Consider the following 22,335-nt stretch of genomic DNA (forward strand, 5'->3'; position numbering starts at 1 on the left):
CTGACTCCAGAGCTCTGTTTACATGAGAAGTAAAATCGTATTTTGAAACACTTTTAGCTGGATATTCCATTACTTGTAAATGATAGACAAATGGACAAGCCTTGTGGTAAAACGGCAGGGGTCAAGAGCAGGACAAAGAGGAAGGATCTGCTCACTGATTGTCAAAGTGGTGTGTGTGTTGTCAAAAACATACAGAATCGGGCTTCCCTGGGCGCAGTGGTTGAGAGTCTGCCTGACAATGCAGGGGACGCGGGCTCGTGCCCCGGTCCCGGAGGATCCCGCATGCCGTGGAGCGGCTGGGCCCGTGAGCCATGGCTGCTGAGCCTGCGCGTCCGGGGCCTGTGCTCCGCAACGGGAGAGGCCCCAATGGTGAGAGGCCCGCGTACCGCAAAAAAACCCCAAAAACAAAAAACATACAGAATCACCTGTTGTACCTGTTTAAAACACATGTTTCTAGGATTAGTTCAGGTACAGATTCAAAGTCGCAGAGCATCAGTGGGGGGTAAACACTGGGAATTTACATTTAAAACAAACTAAAGATTCTTAAGCATATCCAAGTTTGAAAAGAGCGAAAGTCTGTGTTCTGAAAGAGTGCTTTTTGAGTTTAAGCATTCAAGAGGTTCCACAAGGTCCAGAGGATGTCCTAAGAATGGGAGCCTGCAACAGAGGACACCATAGATTGTTGGGATGAGGCTGTCATGGAAATTTGGGACTAGGACACTGACATGCCCAAAATGGTGACAGAAAATGATGTAATAATCAAAGACTGAACCCAGTGCCAAACTCTCTGGTGCCTATGGGTAAGAGGTCTGAAAGCAGTGGGCTGTTTTCAACAGTGGGAAGAGATGTTGCCTCCTCAGTATAATGCCTTTTTCAGAGTTATAATAGTGTGAGCTCTAGAAAATGAGAATATGTTTCTGATTTAAATTGTCTGTTTTATTTGTGTATCTGGTTATACCTAACTTAAGATTCTGCACTACAGTGTTGCTAGCAGATACTGTGAGAATGTTTCAAGCTCTCTATTTGGTTGAAATACATTTCAAATTGCTCCAAGTTTATGAATATAGTACCTACCTGTAAATGGGGCTTTAAAAACTTGAGGGAAAGGAAAGAAGTGCCTATTCTTCTCTCCTCTGTTACTTATTGTTATTGTTTATTGAGAAGCTAGAGATTACATGGTCATTGTCATCCCATAAGCACTTGAGATGTGTCCTAAAACGTAGCTGAGCAATTCATTTTAAACAGAGTTTCCATGTGAGTGCAAAAAACTGGCATATGAAGAAGATGTAATATTCTGACTTGGTGGGATTCTACAATTTTTTCTCGCTTCTCTGTAATTCTTGTAGGGATATATGGCCCTCTACCTTTTAGGCAGTAGGAGCCCGAGTTGCAGGAACATTCTGACAAAATCTCCATTCAGCATGAGAGGGAAGCAGACCCCTTGACAATGTGCTTATTTAGCATCAGAAATGACTGAGAGATGGATGCAACTAAAGCTCACTTCACCCAAAATACAGATTGACATGCAGACATTAAATATGTCATGAATTTTTCTTTTTTCTCATCACAGAGAAAGGAAATGAGGATGATGTCAAGGATTTTGATGACACTATTTGCTGAGATTTGCAACATTCTGGGAGGAACAGGTTTGTGATAGAAAATCCTGAGTTTGGTTTTAGATGCTACGTTTCAGATGATTGTTGGACAGCCAACTAGCAATGTCAGGTGGGCAGTTGGACATAGTGCCTGAAGTTCAGGGGACTGATTGGGGCTGATGACATCACTGGAGGAGCCCTGAATAGTACGTAAAGCCATGGCACTGATGCTCGTGTAGATGGATCCTGTGGATAGAGCTCCAGGGCACTGCAACCTTTAGAATCCTAGAAGAGAACAGCTCATCAAAGGGAAAGAATGGAACATAGCCAGTACTTTCATCCTCAAGAAAACCAAAGCCAATGTTTTTGGCTGTCTGGCTTGACTGAAGCTTGAAAAATGGCAACTTGCCCCTTGCAAATGTCCTAAGAAGTAGCCACTGTCTTGGCCTATCGGCCCTGGCTTTCAGTGAGCTTTTAAAATGCCAACGAGCTCTTATTGTGTTGATTGCCTGACAGCTGTGAATACAAGATGCTGACTCCAGAACTGCAACTCATTCTGCGGAGGGCACCAGCCCTCCCCACTAATGACCGCTGAGCTGAGCCACCTGAAGCCTGCGTGAGGTTTAACAGCAGCTGCACTTCTGCTCCAAGAAACAGCTGGCTGCAATCAGATCACACTGAGGCTCTTCCCCACGTCACCTGGAAGCTTGGGTATTTGTTTTCAGCGCATTAAACAGTAAGAGTCCTAGCTTAACTGGCACACAGGCACTTTGTGTCTGAAAGGGATTTGGCTAGGTCTGTGGTCTCCATCCTCGGTTTTTTGAAATCTAAGTTTGAGCAGAGACCCTTGAGATGCTCCTGCTACCATTAGCTCTTCTGTCTGACTTTGCAGTGTGACGAGGGGTGAGGACAGAAAGAGAAGTGGCTGCCTATCAGAAGTTACTGGTTAGGCACTAGCATAGTGGAACTAGATTCACAACTCTATGAACTTAATTTCCTCTCCCTAACTTTTTCTCAATACAATTATTCTGGCCTTGTGTATATAAAAAATAAGCCTGCTGATTTACTTCCCACTCTGGCTCCTCCTCCAGAGAGCTCACGTTCACAAGTTGTCAGCTCCCTGTTAATACACTGCTTAAAGCGGAGGCACTCAGCTCTGGCTGAACATTGCAGTCACCTGGAGAGCTTTAAAAACTCCTGAAGTCTGGTCCCATCCCCCAGAGATTCCAATTTCATTGTCTTTGAGTGTAGCCTGGGCATCTGGATTATAAGCAAACTCCCCAGGTAACTCTAATGTGATTGAGAACCATTGGCCTCCAGACTCTGTGCTTTCCAAATTAACAACTAATTTCATGAATCTCAGTTATCGCGAGAAAGTGAAGGATTGACCGCCCCCACCCTCCCACGCCCGCCCCGGCCGGGGCTCTCTCCATTTCCAGGTAACGCTGCATTAGCCTTCAGGAGAACAAGCCCTGCGTCTTGTGATCTCTCTCCAGGGAAAGTCAGATCCAGGCAGAGACAAGACTGCAGAGGAGCATCCTGGGGAGAAGTAGGACCCTTAATACTTACAGCATGGAGGCACCTTCCTTTAACATTAAATTTGTCAGAACGAAAATTTGTCTATGTAAACCAGGGACTTGTCTTTGGCGTCCTCTCAGGGCTTTTGGGAACTGAGTTCTCTATTACCAGCTGCATATAGTTCAGCTAACTGTGGGGGCATGCAAGCAAGGTTATAAAGCACGACCTCTGCGCTCCAGGAAAGCCCGCTGGGAAGAAGGTGGAAAAACAGAGGGTTATACCCTTGCAAATCAAAGTGCGTTCTGAGGATCAGCGGCGTTACCTGGGAGCTTCCTAGAAACAGTGTCGGGGGCCTCATCCCAGACTTGTTCAATAAGAATCTGCATTTCAACAAGATGCCCAGGGGGTGAGTATGCAAGTCAGTGTTTGAGAAGCGCTGGCCTATATTTTGGCGGGTAACGCAGTGCGCAAAATCTCAAGCAACTGTAGGGACTAGGTGGAGAGAGCCACTTATTCCTCTTCCTGGACTGCGGTCTTTTTGTAGTAAGTGGCAGAGGCAGGAGGCTGGCGGGCCAAGGTGCGGACTAGGTCAGGGCGGCTCCGCCTGCGCGCCCCGCCCCGCCTCCCTCCTGGGTCTCTGCCCAGCGCGCGGTTGCTGTGGCAGCGCCGGACGCAGCCAGAGCCGCGGCTGCCGCGGGCTCCACCTCCTCCCCCAAAGGCCTCCCCGGACCCCTGGCTCGGGCCCAGCCGGTAGCTCCGCCATGCCCCGGGGGAGGCGCGGCGGCAGGGTGAGCGCCCTGGAGGGCTGCCGGGAGGAGGAGGCGCCCCCGGCGGCGGACGCCGTGCCCTCGGTGCTGTGGGCGTCAGGGCAGCAGCCAGAGTCGGCTGCCGAGCTGATTCTGCTCCGGGGCATCTTCGAGATCCGGAGGGACAGCTGCGACGTGGTGCTGAGCGAGCGGGCCCTGAGGTGGCAGCCCATCCAGCCCGAGCGCCCCACAGGTGAGTGGTCCCAATTAGAAGGTCCCGGCATCTTCGCCCCCCGCGGCGCCTCCTCGCTCTCCCGGCCCCACACCCTCCTCCCGGCGCAGTCCCTCCGCAAGCTCCGCCTCTGCCACAGCGGGCTACCGCGTCCAGAAGCCGCCGCCTCCTCCCTCCCGCCAGGGGGCGAGAACCCGCGCCGCCCCCAGGGGCCTCCCGCTGCCTGTCCCCTCCCAGCTGGCTTTCCGCCTGGGGTGCCATCCGAGGATCTGCGTCACACTCTGCTTCTGCTCTGTGACGCCAAAGAAAGAATTGAGCCCCGCAAGGGGAGGTGTTTTCCAGATGCAGGAAGGTCACCTGCTCCTCTCCCTCCAAGTTGAAGTTTTACTCCGTCAACTTCTGACGGTAACGCTGAAAGTATAAGCATTTTACCGAGTATACCTACACGTGGGTTTCAAATCCAGCTCTCATTTTGTTGACTTCTGAAAGTTTCACCCCAACTTTTGGTCTCTCTGGACTTTTCTATCCCTCACATTCCTTGCCATTGTCTAGAATCAAGTCTAAAGGTCAGTCTAGAAACTTTTGGTGTTCAATATTGACTTTAGAATCATCTTGTTGTTTACGTGCATTTGCCTTTTGACCTAAACCTTTATTTAGAAAGTGTTATAATTCTGTACAATAGAACTATTTCAAGTCTTAGAGATGATTTAGGGGAAAACCTTGGGATGTGGTACACGTCCCCTCTAAATGCTAACTTATGAAATTTTAAAAAATGCCTTCCCCTGTTGGAAAACAAGACACAATGCGCTGTTTACCTCAAATAATAGAAAAATGTCACTGTTTTACAGTTTCCTGTACAAAAATCGAACAAAACAGACTAGTCAGGGACCCAGTGCTGGTTCTGAGTGGGAATTCTGCTTCTGCTGCAGGTGTCCTGCTGACCCACTTAACTAAAACTGCCTTTGACTTTAATTAAAAATGTTTTCAGGTGTGTTGAAAACCAAGCTGTGGAGTATTTTCTAGAACCTTTGAGTTAAAAGCTAGGGATATGGACATAGAGTTATTCTGTTTAGTTTTTAAGTCTGTTCGAATTTGGGGACATAGAAGTTTACCATTAGAGTTTAAATTGGCCTACAAGAGTCGATTTAACCTACAATGAAGCTGAAATACTATAGGAATAAAAGGAGACATTGTGCAACCAGAGGTATTCAAATCAGTGTTGCAATACCGGTACACGAAAAGTCAAATAATAGCATGAAGGCAAAAAATGCTCTTTTATATACTGAGTGGTGATGGAGGGAAAATAGTCTTAATTAGCATTCCTGGCTGTAGAGTTTAAAAAGACATCCCGACAGTTATAACTCTAAAGGTGGCAAGTGTTGATCTGTAATTTTTACCTAAAACACTTTGGTTTTCTTTTCCTTCATTTAGATATACCACCCTTTCTTTGTAACTAACACCTAGTATGCAAACCACTTTGGGCCCTGAAAATTGGAGGTCCAGAAGCCTAGCACCTTAGTAAGCACTACTATTTGTAGGAGGAACCAAGAGATGTTTTACTTAGTAAAATAATAAGAGTGGGAAAAGAAAAGGAGGTATTGAGAGATATGTTTAAATGTGAGAAATACTCTCTGATGTGGAATTAGCTTAGATGTGCGTGGTGAAAGACAAATGAAATTGGTCCAGAAAATGGCAGAAAAACTACCTTAAGGTTGCCATACTTGGGAGGACGTGGTGTGGGAGGATGTAGTGGAGGAGACCATGTCTGTTGCTCCTTGGCCGGTGCCTGGCTGTCCCAGGAAAGGGTAGGGGTGGGGTCGGATTGCTGGGCATTATTAGATCATATGAGATGCTTGCAAGACCACTCAGTTTTTAAACCTCATAGTGCCTTAGTAGCTGTTTTGTTTTTTGGGTTTTTTTTTTAAAAAATAGGCTTTATTTTTAGAGCAGTTTTAGGTTCACAGCAAAATTAAGCAGAAGGTGCATATACCCTCTGCTCCCCACACATGCATAGCCTCCCCCATTATAAATATTTCCCACCAAGGTGGTACCTTTGTTAAAACTGATGAACATTGACACATCATTATCATCCAGCGTCCATAGTTTACATTAGGGTTCACTCTTGGTGTTCTGCATTCTATGGGTTTTGGCTTATTTATAATGACATGTAGTAGGATTCTCCAGAGAAATAGAACCTTGAAAAAAATACACAGTACAATATATATTTGAGGAGATTTGTTATGGGAATCGGAGATTATGGGATTATGGAGGCTGAGATATGCCACTGTATGCCATCTGCAAAGTGAAGAACCAGGGAAGCTGGTTGTATAATTCAGACCAAATCTGAAGGCCTGAGAACTGGGGGGAACTGATGGTGTAGCTCCCAGAGATGGGATCTACATGAGAAGAGGGAAGATGTTCAGGACATCTGTTTTGTTTACTCTCAGCGCTTTGAAGAGTGCCTGACATAAACATTTGTTACGTGAATGAATTTGTTAATTGGTCTCATGAACTTTAGTTTTGCCCATTGCATTATAATCTGATTACTACACTGCTACTTAATAGTGACTTCTCATCACCTGTAAGAGTATCCCCCTCCCCTTTTGTTAAAGCATTAGAACTCTTTTTACAAAACATTCTTCAGCTAATGTTGGCTTACTTCTCCATTGTTAGCATCATGGTGAGAAGGTTCCATCTTGCTCAGCTGTAAGTTGGAAAAAGAAAGCAATCTATGACCAGGGCATAGATTGACCAGTATGTCACATCTGTAAGCAAACGGTATACAAAAGGGCATCATCCATTCAGAAAATATCTTCATTATCGCCTGCCATGGTGCCTAATGATCTTCCTATTGGAATCTCAAATTACAGTCATTTTACTTGTGGAATCGTTTGAGTTTATTCATGTTAATTACCAAGTTAACTCTCTGTGCTCTAGGAAAGAGCAAAACCTTTCCTGAAGAAATGGGAGAGGGGTCAGATGAGGATTTTAAGGCCAAATGAGAAAGGTCAGGCACATCTGGGTCATGGGACCCTGTCTAGGCAGAGCAGGCCACAGTGTTGTTAGCCCCCTACGTGGTGCCTGGGACCAGGCGTGAGGTGTCAAAAATTGAGAAGAGACTCAGAAAGGGGGTATGGGCAGATGCCATAGACCAATATGTGTATTTTGTCATTTAGCCCTTAGCTTGTTGCTGGATCAGATATTTTCAGAGTTCAACATTTTCAAAATTATCACTGATGGCCTGTTGGCATTGTTCTAAATCTCAACCGAGGACAGACTTCTAGGAACGTGCGCTTACCAAGTGGTAAACTTCTGTTGGAAACGTTAGATGGAAGCAGAAGGTACAAGCATTTTTGTGTATCCCCAATGCAGAATCTGCTTACTGTACTGCGAGACCTGGTTATGAGATTTTCCCGTAAAGGAAAAGCTACTGGTAGGGAGAGTCAGTAATGCATAGCCTTAGACTATGTTAAGCTCATATTTTAGTACACTGAAGAATGATTAATTTAGGATCTCTATGACTGGGATGCCACATGCCCACAAGTCTCTGTTACCTCACACTGGGCACCTTTATCACTTACTGATGAATAGCACCTTGAAGTATGAAAAGCACTACAGGATCCTTTACATGCACCCCACTCCGCTGCCTGTAATCTCCCATCTGGTGTAGGAAGGGTTTCAGGAGTGCACCAAGGGGCCTGAGGTCTTGTCTACAACTAACGGGTGTAACTGACTTAAGGCAAGTCATTTAACTGCTCTGAGTGACAGTCTATTCATCTGCAAAATGAGGCGTTTACATTATATGATCTCTAAGAACCATCAACTCTGTGAAGTTGCATTTTAAAGAAAATACCTATTTTTATAGACTTTTGGTGTTAGGACATCGTAATAAACCTGAGTTAAGTTTTAATGATCAGATGCCAGGTGTGTGTGGAAGACTTGTATTTTACACCAAAGCTTCACAGCCCTAATGAATTTCTAATTAGAAGAACCGCCTGGGAAATACGGGCCAAGTTTCTTGCTCCCCTTCCCTAGCTTCAAGACACAATAATGAGAGGTGGGCAGTCACCTCAGCACAGGGTCTGTCTTTGGAAAGGAAGAAACCACTTTCTGATAGAAAATAGTGGGATAAGGCTAGTCATGAGCAGATTTTTCATGATGGACAAAAGGACTAGCTTATCCTTTCTTCAATTTCATTTCCTCTACCCTCTTATTAAATTTCAGGGCAAGGATCTTACAATGTGTTCGATTAGCATGAGAATGTTGTTTTAAATATTTTTAAAAATACAGTGAAGGTTTCAAATCTTAGTTATGGTTTACAATTCTCTTATTATTCTTAGACTTACTACCTCAGGTTATACCATTTCATGTTGTGTTTTTTCAAAGGGTTATTCCTACCACGACTTTGAGCCCAGCTTAATTAGAGCAGTAACCAGAAAAACCTGAGAAAGCTGGGCTTCAAAATAAGGTCTTGAAAGTGTTTCTTTTATAAGGGAGTTCATGATTTTCTTGTCCTTTAAGTTTATATAGACATTCATTTGCTGGAAACTTTGCAACGTGAAAGGTAATGTGGAAAAATGTGAAAATGAGAAAAAAACCAATCAATTTTAAAACAACAAGAGTTAGTGATTACATGGGACTTAGCAGAGCTGGGTCCATTCTAAGTATTAATCTGCCTGAGCTGTTTGGGAACAGATGTACGTGAAACAGATCCCAGGCTTCTGTTGTGTATATCCAAAGTGAGACATCTGTCGGTAAACCGTTGGTCAGAAATAATGGAAGCAGGGGTTAAACCCCGAAATGACCCATTACTCATGTGAATTATTGAAGGACTAATTACTCAGTAAAACATGATGCTTTGATTCACCAGTCTACATATGAAGAAGAAAAATACTTCTTTAAAAAAATTATTAGTGTATTCCTAAGCTGTCAAATTTGAAGGAATTTTTAAAAGCTGGGTGCGAAAAATCAAGCTTACCAGACAACTGCATGTAATGTTTATAATGTTTTAAAATGCTTTGACAGGTCTGTTATCCTATTGTATAAATACTGTATAAAGCTCATATTGTATAAATATTGGCTTTTTCTTAAATTGGTCCACACAGGAAAACAAAATATAGAATGAATCTCTAAGCATGACTGTTTAGTTAAACTCTCTGCACTAATGGAATGCTCTGTTCTGTCCAATACGGTTGCCACCAGCCACTTGGGGCACCTGAGGACCTGAAATATGGCTAGTGTGACTGAGGAACTGAATTTTAAATTTTATTTAATTTTAATAAATTTAATAGCCGTATGCAGCTAGTGGCGATCGCGTTGGACAACGTAGCTCTAATGCATAGACCCATGAAGAGTTGAAAACGTTTATTCCCTTTATTCCCAGGCATGGGTTTGCATCTTTATAGTAAGGTACAGTTTTCAGTAATTAATCTCAACGTAGAACTGATATGACCATATAATCTGAGCTGCCGATTTAAAGATAAAACAACTGAGTCCAGAGATGCCCAAGTGGCAGAACCCTTTAACGTACTTTGTGAGTATAAAAACATGCTTTTGTTATTGTGAATTTATTGGCTGACAGTAAAATTGAAGTCTTGTCTGTTAAAACCATAGTCTTATTCCTCACGGTCATGATTTATGTAAGCTAAAATTTGGCAAAAAATCTGTTTCTTACTATAGGGATAGTAAATTTGAAATAACTGTCCTAGCTTGCGTACCTTGACCCCATGAAAGTCTGCATCCCAGTGTTGTTCATAAATATACCACAGCCATGTGGCACCATCTGAAGACAAACACTTCTAAAAACTGGTCTACTTTTGCGTCCCCTTCCTCTCGGTCTCCTCCACGTGGGGGTATTTGAGGCTGCAACTGGCACAAAAATATCCTCCTAGAAGTGGGGAATGGTACTTGCAATTGAAGGCAAGGGACGTACAAACTGCAAATCAGATAAACTGGATCAAGGTCGGTAGAGGCTGATCCAGATGGGATCCGCCATAGCAGGAGGACCTGAAGTGAACTGCAGGAGTCTGAACATGATGGAACTAAAGAACCAAAGAGCCACGGCAGTAGATAATAGGGATCAACGGATAGGTTGGGTACACAGGAGGATGCTATTGCCTAGACTAGACATTTTTGTGCCCTCTGTAATTTGGGAAATTACATCCTTGTTTAAAGGGCCAGGGATATAGAATATATAATTGATTGTGATCTTAGTACTAGAATGCTCCTTTTGAACCTTATTGCTAATCCTGCCTAGTCCATTAGTTGACTAGGTTATTAGATTACATTTCAAATATTGACAAATCTACAAACATCATCAAAGTCCTCAGCATAGGCCTCTCTCATTCCTTCCATATGACTGTATTCCTGCCCGAATTTTAGAAGTACTATGCCAATGATGGGGGTACCGTATGCTGAGCAAGTGACTTCTGGTCGGGTATGTGGTGGGCAAAGGGGAGAAACTCTTGGTAGCCATGGCTTTTTATATGCTCTTGTGTTTTCCAAGATCAGTAAGTGACGAGTTAAAAGGGAAAGTTGGGAGGGAAATGGAGTTTGAAGGAAATTAAACCTTCTGCTGACTTTTGGCATGTGAACTAGAAGTCGAGGACCCTTAGTGTAATGGATGCCAGACTCCAGAGACAGGCAGGCAAGCAGGCGGGCAGGTATGCATATATTAAAAAACACTTGGCATAGTGCTATGGACTTATGGTAAGCCTACAGATACGTCTAAAATAATGTACCAGCTGGCATCGGGGAATTCCTATGTACATTCCAAGATTTTCATCAGAAACAGTGTTCTGGAAACTACTGCTGCTGCTATGCATTGGTGTCCGGTGTTTGACTGAAAATAGTGAACGTTTATTGATATTTACCCTGCCAGGTCCTATGCTAAGTGTCTTATCTTGTTTAATCTTCCCAACAAGCCTATGTAGTCCAGACAGGATTTTTATTTCTAGGGCCCAGAGGTGATGTTCCTTGTCCAAGGTCATGCTAGTAATGGAGTTGCTGGGATTCCAAGCCAAGCAGCCTGACTCCAGAGTCTACACTGTACCCAGGAAGTTATACTGTTTCCTCAGTCCAGTAAGAAAGAGTTCTCCCTAATGCCTTCAAGAGTCTGTGTGATGTCCGAGTTACTGACAGTGCAGCATCATGGTCCAAACCAAAACAATAAACCTTTTTTTTTTTAGTGGTAAAACATTAAAAGTTTTATTTTCATATCTAGAATAAGAGTTAGATAGTAATGCCTACCATCTCCACTATTAATATTGCTCTAGAAATAGCACATGAAATTTGACGTGAGAAATGATAATTTAAGGGGTAAATCAGAATAATAAACCTTAATACAACAAAATCATCTGACTTCTTTCAGACTTTCATGAGAGTTCCACTGTAGAGAGCATGTTCCACTTCTCTTGCCACTTCTACTTCCTGAGTAAATGACCAAATGGGACAGACAAAGTTTTTGAAACCCAATATTTTTATTGTGGAAAACACCAAACATACCCAAATGTAGAAAGAATAATATAATAAGCCTCCATGTTCAACCCAATGAGTGGTGAGACTCTATGTGACACGTTGAGTTTAAACAATTTTCAAGGCCAGTCTTATTCCATCTATGCCCTACCCATATGTCCCTCTACCTGGAATAATCGGGAGCAATTCCTAGACATCATATAATTGCACCTATAAACATCTTACATGTATCTCTAGGAGATAAGGATTTTAAAAATATAGTACACAATATGATACCCAGTATAGTCACTATACCACTATTCCAATTTAAAATAATCCTCTATCCTTAAATATTCAGTTAGTGTTCATTGTCTCCTGATTGTTTCTTTCTCTTTTTTATATAAATCAATGTTTAAATAAGGTCCATATTGCAGTTGGTTGCCATGTCTTTTATATCTTCAAATCCACAGATTCCTCTCCATTTTTAACTTTTTCCTTATAACTTATTTTCTGAACAAACTGGGTTGTCTGGACTGTAGTTTTTCATAGGAAAATGAAAGGTTTGTTGGGGGCGAATGTCTGTGAAAGATAAAAGGGGCAGGAAGCAGGTTGGGAGGGATAACGTTCAGACTGTGATGCCAGTCTGACACCTGTAAAGAGGGGATGAAGCAGGCAGGGTCAGGGAGAACCTCAGTCCATGGTGCTTATCTGATGAAGTCTTTGTTTACCTATGATGAGAGCTTGGGAGCAAAGATTGCTCATTAGGGGTCCTGTCTTAGGCAGAAATGGCCAAATCTAGTTGTGTTCAGTCATAGACTGGGGGCTGCCTGGGAAGAGTGAAGTTGAGGTGGATCCTAAAGGCACCAGTAGCTGGAGGCTGTCAGCTAACTGCATTAATTGCAGCAGAAAAGCAAGTTCTTAAAGGGAGAAATCACAGCAACCACAGCGACCAATAACGTTTATTACTATCATTATGAGCTCAGTTATTTAAATATATTTCAATTCACGGCAATGACTGTTCTTACTAATTCTCAGACTGCCCCAATTCTAGATTTTTGGACCAATGAGAACCCCCCCAGGCTGACTTCTGAGACCTTTTGACATTCTCTCAGCTGTCTCTATTAGCTTCTTTGCTTTCTGGAGTGGCAAGATATTCCAGGCTCATCTTGAACATTTTATGCCTATCATCAAGGAAGCCTAATTTTTAAAATTGACTAATGGTATTTAGAGACCACAGTTTGAGCACCTGTGTGCTCATTGATAGAACTTCCCTTATATGGTCCTGTTTCCTAGGTTTTTCTGAAAGCAGAGCTAGGAAGTATGTATTTTTTTTCCGAAAGAAAAAAATGCACCGTGGAATCATGCTGTTATTTCCAGTAAAAGTTCAAGACCGAAAGGTTTTTACTTCGTCTTCTTGCTCCTACCCTTAAAATCCTGTGTTCTGACTGCAACAATATCATTACTGATTTGCCTTATCCTGCAATAAATGTACATCACAGAATACCAACACCAATGCCACCATCAATAATATAATTAACCAGAGCCATTTAAGATCATTCTGTAATATTTTGTTGTAGCTCTTAGGGATATACCACTTAGAGTATATGCTATGTATAGTCAAATTACTATGTCTTAAAGACACTTGGAATCATTCCTATCTGTGATGTTATGCCTCCAACTCAATATGCAGAATTATTTGTTTCATTTTTGCTTTTATTTTTGGGCATTGCTCTTTTTAATCCAATTTTGTTTGTAATTATATAAAATATTTATATGGTTCCAAAATCAAATCAGCTAAACAAGCTATATCCTGGGAAGTATACTTTTTTATCTGTGCCCCTTCTACCCTTTTTCTTCCTTCCTATTATTGGTAAGCCTTTTTAAATTTTTTGGTTTATTCTTATATAGCAAACATGTACATATGTTATTCTCCTTACCCCACCCCTACCCATCTTCTTAAGTGCTTGGTAGTGTACCATATATGCTTTTTGCACTTTGATTTTTTTGAATTAACAGTATACCTGATATATCACTTGATAGAGGTATATAGCGAGAGTCATCATTTCTTTTTATATCTGCACAATAATCTATTGTGTACTATAGTTTATTGAACCATCTTTCTATAGAAAGACTTGGGTTGTTTCCAGTCATTTTTGCTATTGCAAATAGTGGTGTAACAAAAAAAAACCTTGTCATGTTTTTTTTTTTAGTATATTTTTGGAATAAATTACTAAAATTTATTTTGGAATAAACTACTAAAATCCTAGAAGTGGGATTGTTGACTCAAGAATAAGTATCTATGTAATTTTTAATAGACTTACTTTTTAGAGCAGTTTTAGGTTCACAGCAAAATTGAGTGAAAGGTACAGAGGTTTCCCATCTACTTTCTGCCTATATAATTTTTTTAAATATTTCCAAGTTCCCTCAAAAGGATTGTGCTGTTTTGCTCTTCTATTGTCATTGTATGAGGGTACCTGTTTCTGTGCAGTTTCTTCAAAAGAGTATATTTTCAGACCTTGTTTTAAAAAACCAATCTGAGATAAGAAGTGGCATCTCGGCATAATTTTAACTTGTATTTTCCTCTTTAAATAATTCACTTTTTTAGCTTATTCCTCCTAATATTAGGGAGCAACTATTATGTGCTAGGGTATCTGATAGGTTTCAGGGATGCTACAATCAATTTGACACAATTTCTGCTTCCAAGTATTCACAATCTGCAGGGAGACTTATCAGCAAAATAACTAGGTAGTCTATTTTATGTGCCATTGAGGTATTACTTACAAGGCATTATAAAGAACCAAGGAAATGTAGCTAAAGGAGAAAATCATTTTGTTTGAGTGGGCTGGGGGGAGGTCAGGGAAAGCTGCAGAGGGGTGTGAGGGTAAACTTGCATGTGGGCCTTGAAGCATGATTAGGAGTTGGCAGCACAAAAGAATAAGGAAACCATTATAGGAAGTAATATTTTGGAAAAATCAGGAAAGAATGCTTTGACCTTTGTGGAAAATAAGACCATAGCCTGTGGGGAGAGTGTATGTTCATGGGAGAAGATGATAGTCCTTTGTGTAAGTCAGTAGTTTGCGTAGGCCCTTGAATATCATGCCAGGAAGTTGGTGTCTTAAACTGAGGGTTGAGTAAAGGGTGGCAAAGGCCGAGTGTCAGAGGATATCAAGTTTTTGTTTTTTAAAGTAAGTGAGTTTGGGTTTTAGAAAGACAGCCATGGGGGTAGGACGGATTATAAATGGAGTCCATTTCAGTAGCCAGTACCCCAGAAGATCCAGGAGATGGTGTGTATTTGGCCGGGAGAATGGAGAGGAGAGATGAGGCCAGGTGCAAAGGGATATTGTCAAAGATAGAACCTGGAGGATGTGGGGTTTGAGGGAAAGGGAAGAAACAATGGTGAAGCTGAGATTTTTAGCTTGGACAATGGAATGGATAATGAACACAGCTAAAATTGCTTCTTATTTTGCCAATCTAAGAATTATCTCACTCGAAATGTATTCTACCAAGAATCAAATATGCCAAGACTAGCAAAATGTTCAAACAGAAGGGAAATGGAAAGCTTGAAGAATGCATAAGCTTGAGAAATTGCTCTTGAAGGATTATAAGTTGAACCCTGTCAAGTTTAAGATCTATGTTTTCCATGAGCCTTGGGCTCTCCTTCTGTGCCCTTTCTTACTAGGTTGGGGCTACTTTGGAAAAAAGTTTAAAACTATTTTCAGAAAACACTATTCATTAAAAATTGGTAAATAAAGTTATGATCTTTGTACAACCATAATGTTTAGGTATTATTGAAATATAAAAAAACAGTGAAATAATGTTAAATGTCAATTTTTATATGTATAAAAACTGTTTCTATATCATTTTAAAGTAAAAAAATTCATTTATTTCATGAAATCTTTTTGTCTAATGCAAGTATAATATTTGTTCCAAATTAAACTTTCAAGCTTAGTAAAATGTTACAAACACATAATTCAAAGTATTTTCTAGTGCCCATCTGTGCAGGCAGAATAGGATCAATAAAATAGGACAACTGTTAGAGTGTACTGGTTTCCTTATATTTTAGGCATGTTTTCATGTACTGAAAGTGTAAAGTCTAGATAGTATGTTTTGTTGTGGTTTTCATTATACAGATGAAAACTTGTTACAGTTGAAATCTTGGTGAATATAATGGATTTTTGAAGTCGCATTCATAGCCCACTTATTTTAGATAATATTTAAATATTTAAATAATGTGGATACATTTTTGTCATGAGATTTGATTTCTAATACACTCATTTTAAAAGTAAAAATACATCCTCTAAAAATCATTATTTCCATTTCTTTGAATTAGCATTTTTCATATTTTGGGGAAAAATATCTTGATATCCTAGTTTCTGAATGGAAGACAAATCTATCATTTTCCATATTGTTTGAATGTTTTACACTGGGACCAAACCTACTCTGTTATTGAGCTTCATGCCCTGGAAACATCTTATGGGGGGACCTCTTTTACTCAAATCTTCTTGGTACTTGGATACTTTGTTAGGTGTGTACAGACTCACTTTGCATCCACTTCATCTGCATGGGAAGATAGATACATTGAAATTCTAAGTGCTTTTTCAAATCTAAATTTCCTAGAGCGCAACATGAGTCCCAACAATGTAAAGCTATGAAATGCCTTTTCATTTTGACTTTCCAAAGACCTTTGTTCATTAACATTTAATTAGCATCCCATCGTTGTGTACATTGTATACTTCGGGGTGATATGACTAGTAACAAGGAATATTCTAGAGGATCTTAGACTTCTGAGATTGAAGCTGATAATACACTTACTAAATTATGTGCTGCTTTACATTAAAAAGATTCAGCAGTTACCTATTTCTTTACTGAATATAGGACACCAGGTTGAAACCACTGATTTTGAAGTGAAGAATTCTTGGTCATATTCTAAACTAACCAAGTATTATCATTAGCTTTGAAAATAACTATCTTCAGTATTCTAGGGTAGACTGAAGAAAACCCATGTTGGAGGCCCGTAGAAAAACTTTAGTATCCTTATTTGGTTAATATTCTGCTTTTATGAGAATCTCAATAAAATCAGTTAAATGGGAACTTGGAAAATTCAACATACTGTCTATCACGTTCAGTTTACTGTTAAATAAAATTATGCCCTGGATATAACCTTCTAATTTTATTTTTTCACCTTAATGAAAGCACTGGTCATTATTGCTGCCACTGATGCTCTTTTGTCTGCACATACTGTTGCAACATAATGTGTTGTGCATTTGATACGGATATTACCATATTGCCATAAGGAGCTGCTATTATTTTAGACACCAACTGATTCCATGATAGTGTCAGATTTCTTTAACATATGCTTATGTTTTTGTACAAATGACCCCAAGAAACATCTGCTAGTTTTGTGGTGATATCTACAGTTTCTTTTTTAGAATTTGACCTGTCAGTCACTTTTTAATGTGAAATCTACAGTATTTCATTAGAATAAGCTCACTTTCTGTTTTTTTATTACTGATATTAATTAACAACATTTTGACTCAGCTTTATGACATAATTCAGAAAGTAATTGAACTGCCTGTGCACATTATTTTAAAAATCTCTTTTCATGATGTGTCATTGATACTTTAAAATAGAAAAGTGCCCTTTTAATGGATCCTTTAGCATCCAAAATTTTAGGTCCCAAATTGCTTTCTAATGGTTCTGAAATTATTCTTTCAATTTTACAAAAGTGTGCAGTAGTTGTGGTGTATCATTGGTCCGTTCATATCCTTTGCTAATTGCTAATCTTCAATGGATGTGTAAGGGCAGACAAAGGAAAAGGAAATGAACTTTCAATAAAGTTATGAAATCTTTCCTCTAGGAGATTGGAAAAACGTTTAGAGAACATAAGCCAATGATTATGTTACGGGTGGGATCCTTTCTTTTACTTGCTTTGGTATGACCTTGACTAAGAAGCCATGGTCACAGACTCCCATTGTCTGGAATTTTCTTTCCTGCTTTCCTCTCTTTCCTCAAATGTCTTTCTTAAGTCATAGCTACTTATTCAAAGAAAGCAATATGACCATGTACTCATGGTACTTAAACAAACCTGGAACATCAACAAAATGAAAAACAGGACTTTGAATAGCAATATCTGTCCATGTTTTCCAGTGGAAAATATATAAATAGATTTTCCAACTCCTTTTATTGTATCAGAGGACATTGTCTATAAAATTTTGTATCACCTACATACTTGATACCCAGTAAAGTAAATATACATGAGGTATAGTCCTTAATCTTGCCTATGTTATTAAGATAATAGAACACTCGGTTTTATTTTCTACTCATCTGCTTTCTGTGTATCAGCTGTTGCACTCCTTTAGACTCGAAGTGTGTCATCATTTATATCTCCATGCTCATTCAGTAGCCCTTGCTGCTCTTACTCTCTCTTTGTCCCTTGGGTAACTTGTCATTAGGACAACCTTCTGTCTCCTGCTTACCATCTCTTGGCTGAAACTGAGCTGATGCCCTTGCCAGGTACCTTAGGTGCTGGACCTGCCTGGGTTCAGCTTTGGCCTTGGTGATGTCTGTGTGCCTTCCATGCCAAAACTCAATTCTGTGAGGGGTGACAGAATGACTGAAAGCTTTAGTTTCAGTGATAAAGCCCAAATGAGTCTGTATTGCGTACCTAAATAGCTTTCTCTTAGGTCTGAAATAGGAGAGCCAGGAGCCTCAATGTCCCTTGAGAAAGAAAGATTTCCCTCAGCCTTCTGGGCTCAACACTGAGCCATTTAAGTGGGTTAGTGGGCTGGACCCAAAGGGGGTGTAATTTCCTCAAATAGTGTTTTAGTTTTGCTCTGTGTATCATGGGAGTAGAACCAACGAAGGGAAGTCCCTAATGACTTTTCTTGCCTCTTGTAGGGCAGGCCATTTACTTTAAGTCATGGCTTCTTACCCCTCTGACACCTCTACCCTATGCAAGGCACTGGAGGAACCATGGGGATGGGGGAAGACATTCATGAAAAGGGTTTTCAGGTACTGGGTATACCTGGAGTCCTATTTGAAGGATAAAGACTATTTAGCAATTACCATTTTAATACTTATCACTGCCTATACTTTTTGTTGTTAGTTTTTAGTACAGAGAATTTTGTCATACTATCAATGGTGGAGTGGAGCGGGAAACAAAATGAAATCTATTTTCATTAACTTCGTATGGTGTCTGGTATGATATCATGAACAGGTGGGCTCATAATTGTTTACTTGATGCTCTTTTTAAGAAGTCAGTTATATCACGGGAAATTGAAGAATAGCAAAATTAATTTGTTGAAGCATTCTTTAGGAAATCTTGCATGCATGTTCACTAGAGAAACATGGGGCTTCTCCCTTAAAGGACAAGGCTTTGTTTTGTTTCTAATAAGACACACTCTTTATAATTAAAACAAAATCCCAGTGTTAAGGGATTACTGTTTTAAATAATTGGATTTCTTTCCTTTGTTTCCCTGATCCCTATATATGAGAATAAACCTAATGGTGTCTTCGGCTAATACATATTTCCAAATTAAATAGTTCTGTTAACCACTGAATCTTAATAATGCCTCTCAGAGTTTACAGATGATAATATAGAAACCAATGTAATATCAGGAACTTATTTTAGATTTGGGAAAGGCAAAGATACAGAAACTAATTAAGAACAACAGAAGCTGTGGAAACTTTCTTTTTAAATGATGATATATTGATATTCACAATAAGTTATTAAAAATATAAACAAACTATTTGTATAATTTTATTTAACTCTGCCATCAAAATACTAAATTCAGTACCACATATTTTTAATTTCAGACAAATGCTTTCATGAAATGGTATTTTAGTGCCCTGAAGATGGTTTAGCTTAAAAATGGTTAGGGTTAAAATGAAATAGGAGAAAAGCAAAATGTAAATGTCTAGTTGTTACTTTAAGAAAAATTCCCAGAATAAGCTCTGTCCCCCTTTCTTTCTCTTCTCTTTTTGATTTCCATACTCCAGAGCCCTTTTCTGAGACTCTTAAATCATGTGTGAGTGCAGAAGAGGACAAGCATTAGGGTGAGTGGTAAGAAGGGGGAGCATTTTGCTTGGGGCAAACTCTTCCTCCATATGGGACCTTCTTAAAGCCCTCCCTCAGCCCCTTAAATCAGAACTTGAGCTCCCAGGCAAGAGCTGTGTTAGGAGCAGCATTAGCAGGAGACCGGGGGTGTGGGTGTGGGTGGGGAGGTGTGGTGGTAGATGAAGGGCCATTTTTCTAGTTGGTCACTTTTGGACTTTGGTGAAGCTTTTCAAACTGACCTGTTTCTCCACTTAATCCTGAGTCAGTCTTGACCCTTAACTTTCCAGGTGTAGCTATGCTGGGTCCTCCTAAGTTTTGAAGCTCAAGGAGGAAGTGTTTCTATTTCCAGTACAAACTTTTAAAGAACGAGTGGGAGCAAAAATGTCAAGGACTCTTGAGAGATTTTGTATTTGATCCCGTATGAAGGCAAAATGAAAAATATTGTAAATGGCGCTTTCAAATCTTACACAAGTTTCTCAGTTACCCTCATCTGTCGTTTCTGGGCTGCATTGCATCCCTTGCTATCTTGATTAATTCCCACCTAAAATAATTTAGTGTCCTCCTAATATAACTCTAGCATTCTAATTAATGATAACCTAGGTAATTATTTAAAGTTTTTTCTCCATTTGGCATTCAGTAGTCTTCAGTGTTCACATTTGGAAATATTGAAACCTGGAAGGGAAAAAAGGAAAATGATTCATTTCTCTGTTTGCCATACTTTGCTTGATGTTGTGATAAGACAGAAGGTCACCACCTGGTGTAGAAAATTTAGAGATTCTATAGAGGAAATGAAAACTTAGGACAAGCTAAAGAAGGAAGGTATATTAGTCTCCTAGGGCAGACATAACAAAATACCACAGATGAGGTGGCTTAAACAACAGAAATTAACTTTTTTCTCACAGTTCTGGAGGCTAGAAGTCCAAGATTAAGGTGCTGTCAGAGTTGACTTCTGGTGAGGCCTCGCTTCCTTAGCTTATGGACGGCCGCCTTCTCACTGTGCCCTCACACGGCCTTCCTTCTGTGCACACATGGAGACAGAGATCTCTGGTGTTTCTTCCTTTCCTTATAAGGACACCAGTCCTATCAGACTAGGGACCACCCTTATGACCTAATTTAAACTTAATTAGTCCTTAAAGGCCCAAATATAGTCACCCTGGGGATTAGAGTTCAGCATATGAATTTTGGAGAGACACAATTCAGTCCAAAACAAGTGGATTTACTGTAGTACTCCTTTAGCTAAATCTTTTCCAATCCTGAAAGTGGGTTTTACCCCCTCCCTCCAAATTCCTGTTAACAGGTGAGGTTTTTTTGGTTTGTTTCTTTTTGATTTTTAATATAATAGTTAATGTATGGTTGGTTACATCAAATTATATATAACGCTAGGAAATAAGAATTGTTAGAAGAGTCAAGTGAGCTAAAACATATTAAAATGATTTGGAAAAAAAATTTTTTTTTTAACATTTTAAGTAGGTTTCCTCAACTCTAAATCTGTGTGAACTTGGCATATCTAATCAGTCTAAATGCAGGCCAAATAGCAATCTTAGTTATATAATAGTAAGCGCAGATCTCAAAGATTGTAAACTACATCTGAATACACTGATGCTCATGAGTTTGCTTGTCCTAAAATTTTCTGAAAACATGATGAACTCATAACTTCAATATTCTTGTCTATGACTGCAAATGTTTGGTGAGAGATGACCGTGTAGGATTTTTTCCCCCCGTTTATTAAGGGCTTATTTCAGGTTTCAGTGCTGAAATTAGTGTTCATTTTGTATCTTCCTGGTAAATCTTGCCAATAAATATTTGCATATTTGGAAGTTCTTAGGACTATCATATTATTGGGCAGCCTTAAAAGGCCACGCAGAAAAGTGATTGGGTTGATACCGCTCTGCTTTATTTAAGTCTGAACAATCACTTTTGTGGTACAATCAGAGTACTGACCTACATTTGAAAGTGCAATGCTGTTCTGTTATCTAAATCCACTGTGCTATGAAAGGGTGAAATACAAAAAAGAGGTCACCATTATTATTTTCTCTGTTGTCCCGGAGTAAGGGGGTTTGTTTTTGGTTAGATGGTCTGCTTCTGAAAGATAACTGAAGTAGAAACTTCACTAGGATTCCTATATGAAATCATAGGAAACATAAATTGAAACATGATATAATAACCATGTTAACATTTAGCTAAATAAGGGCTGAGATGAGTTAATTCTATTTGGAAATATTTAAATCAGAATTAGCTTTTGCTTTTGATAAATACTGCCTTTTTAAAAAAAATTTCTGCTGAATCTTTAAGCTTTTAATACTTCAGTCATTCTCCTAAAATAGGTGTAGAAGCGTGTCCTTACCTTGGTTTGGTAAGCCTCTGAACATGCAAAGCAACAGATGTTATACCCAGCGTAATTATATGTATCCTGGAAACACATCTTTATAGAGTGGGATTGGTCCTTGGGAAAACAAAAATTTGGCAAACAAAGGGCATTAAATTGCTGATCTCAGCACTAATTACCGGGGATAGATTATAATAATCTTGTATAGGTAGTAACTGCATGCATGTATTGGAAAAATAATGTAATTGTAAAATACATTACAAGGAAATTGAACTTGTGTCAATTTTAGCTCATCTGTCCCCTTAAAGAGCAGAAGAAGACCTCACTTTTATTTTTTAGAAAGTTCTTTCAACAACTTTTTGGAAAATGTTTTGAAGAGTCCAAATCCTAATATACTAAGGCTTTTGAGC

The 22,335-nt window shown here is 39.8% G+C and overlaps 1 protein-coding gene across 1 annotated transcript in view; it reads left to right on the plus strand.

The window, feature by feature from the left end:
- The first annotated feature begins 3,806 nt into the window (after nt 1-3,806).
- CERKL (ceramide kinase like) overlaps nt 3,807-22,335 on the plus strand; it is a 155,264-nt gene continuing 136,735 nt past the window's right edge. Inside the window, exon 1 of the mRNA XM_067741332.1 lies at nt 3,807-4,112. Coding sequence (XP_067597433.1) covers nt 3,875-4,112 — 238 coding nt within the window. The 5' untranslated portion in view covers nt 3,807-3,874. The remainder of the gene's footprint in view (nt 4,113-22,335) is intronic.

This window comes from Pseudorca crassidens, chromosome 6, assembly GCF_039906515.1.
Source record: "Pseudorca crassidens isolate mPseCra1 chromosome 6, mPseCra1.hap1, whole genome shotgun sequence".
Lineage (NCBI taxonomy): Eukaryota > Metazoa > Chordata > Mammalia > Artiodactyla > Delphinidae > Pseudorca > Pseudorca crassidens.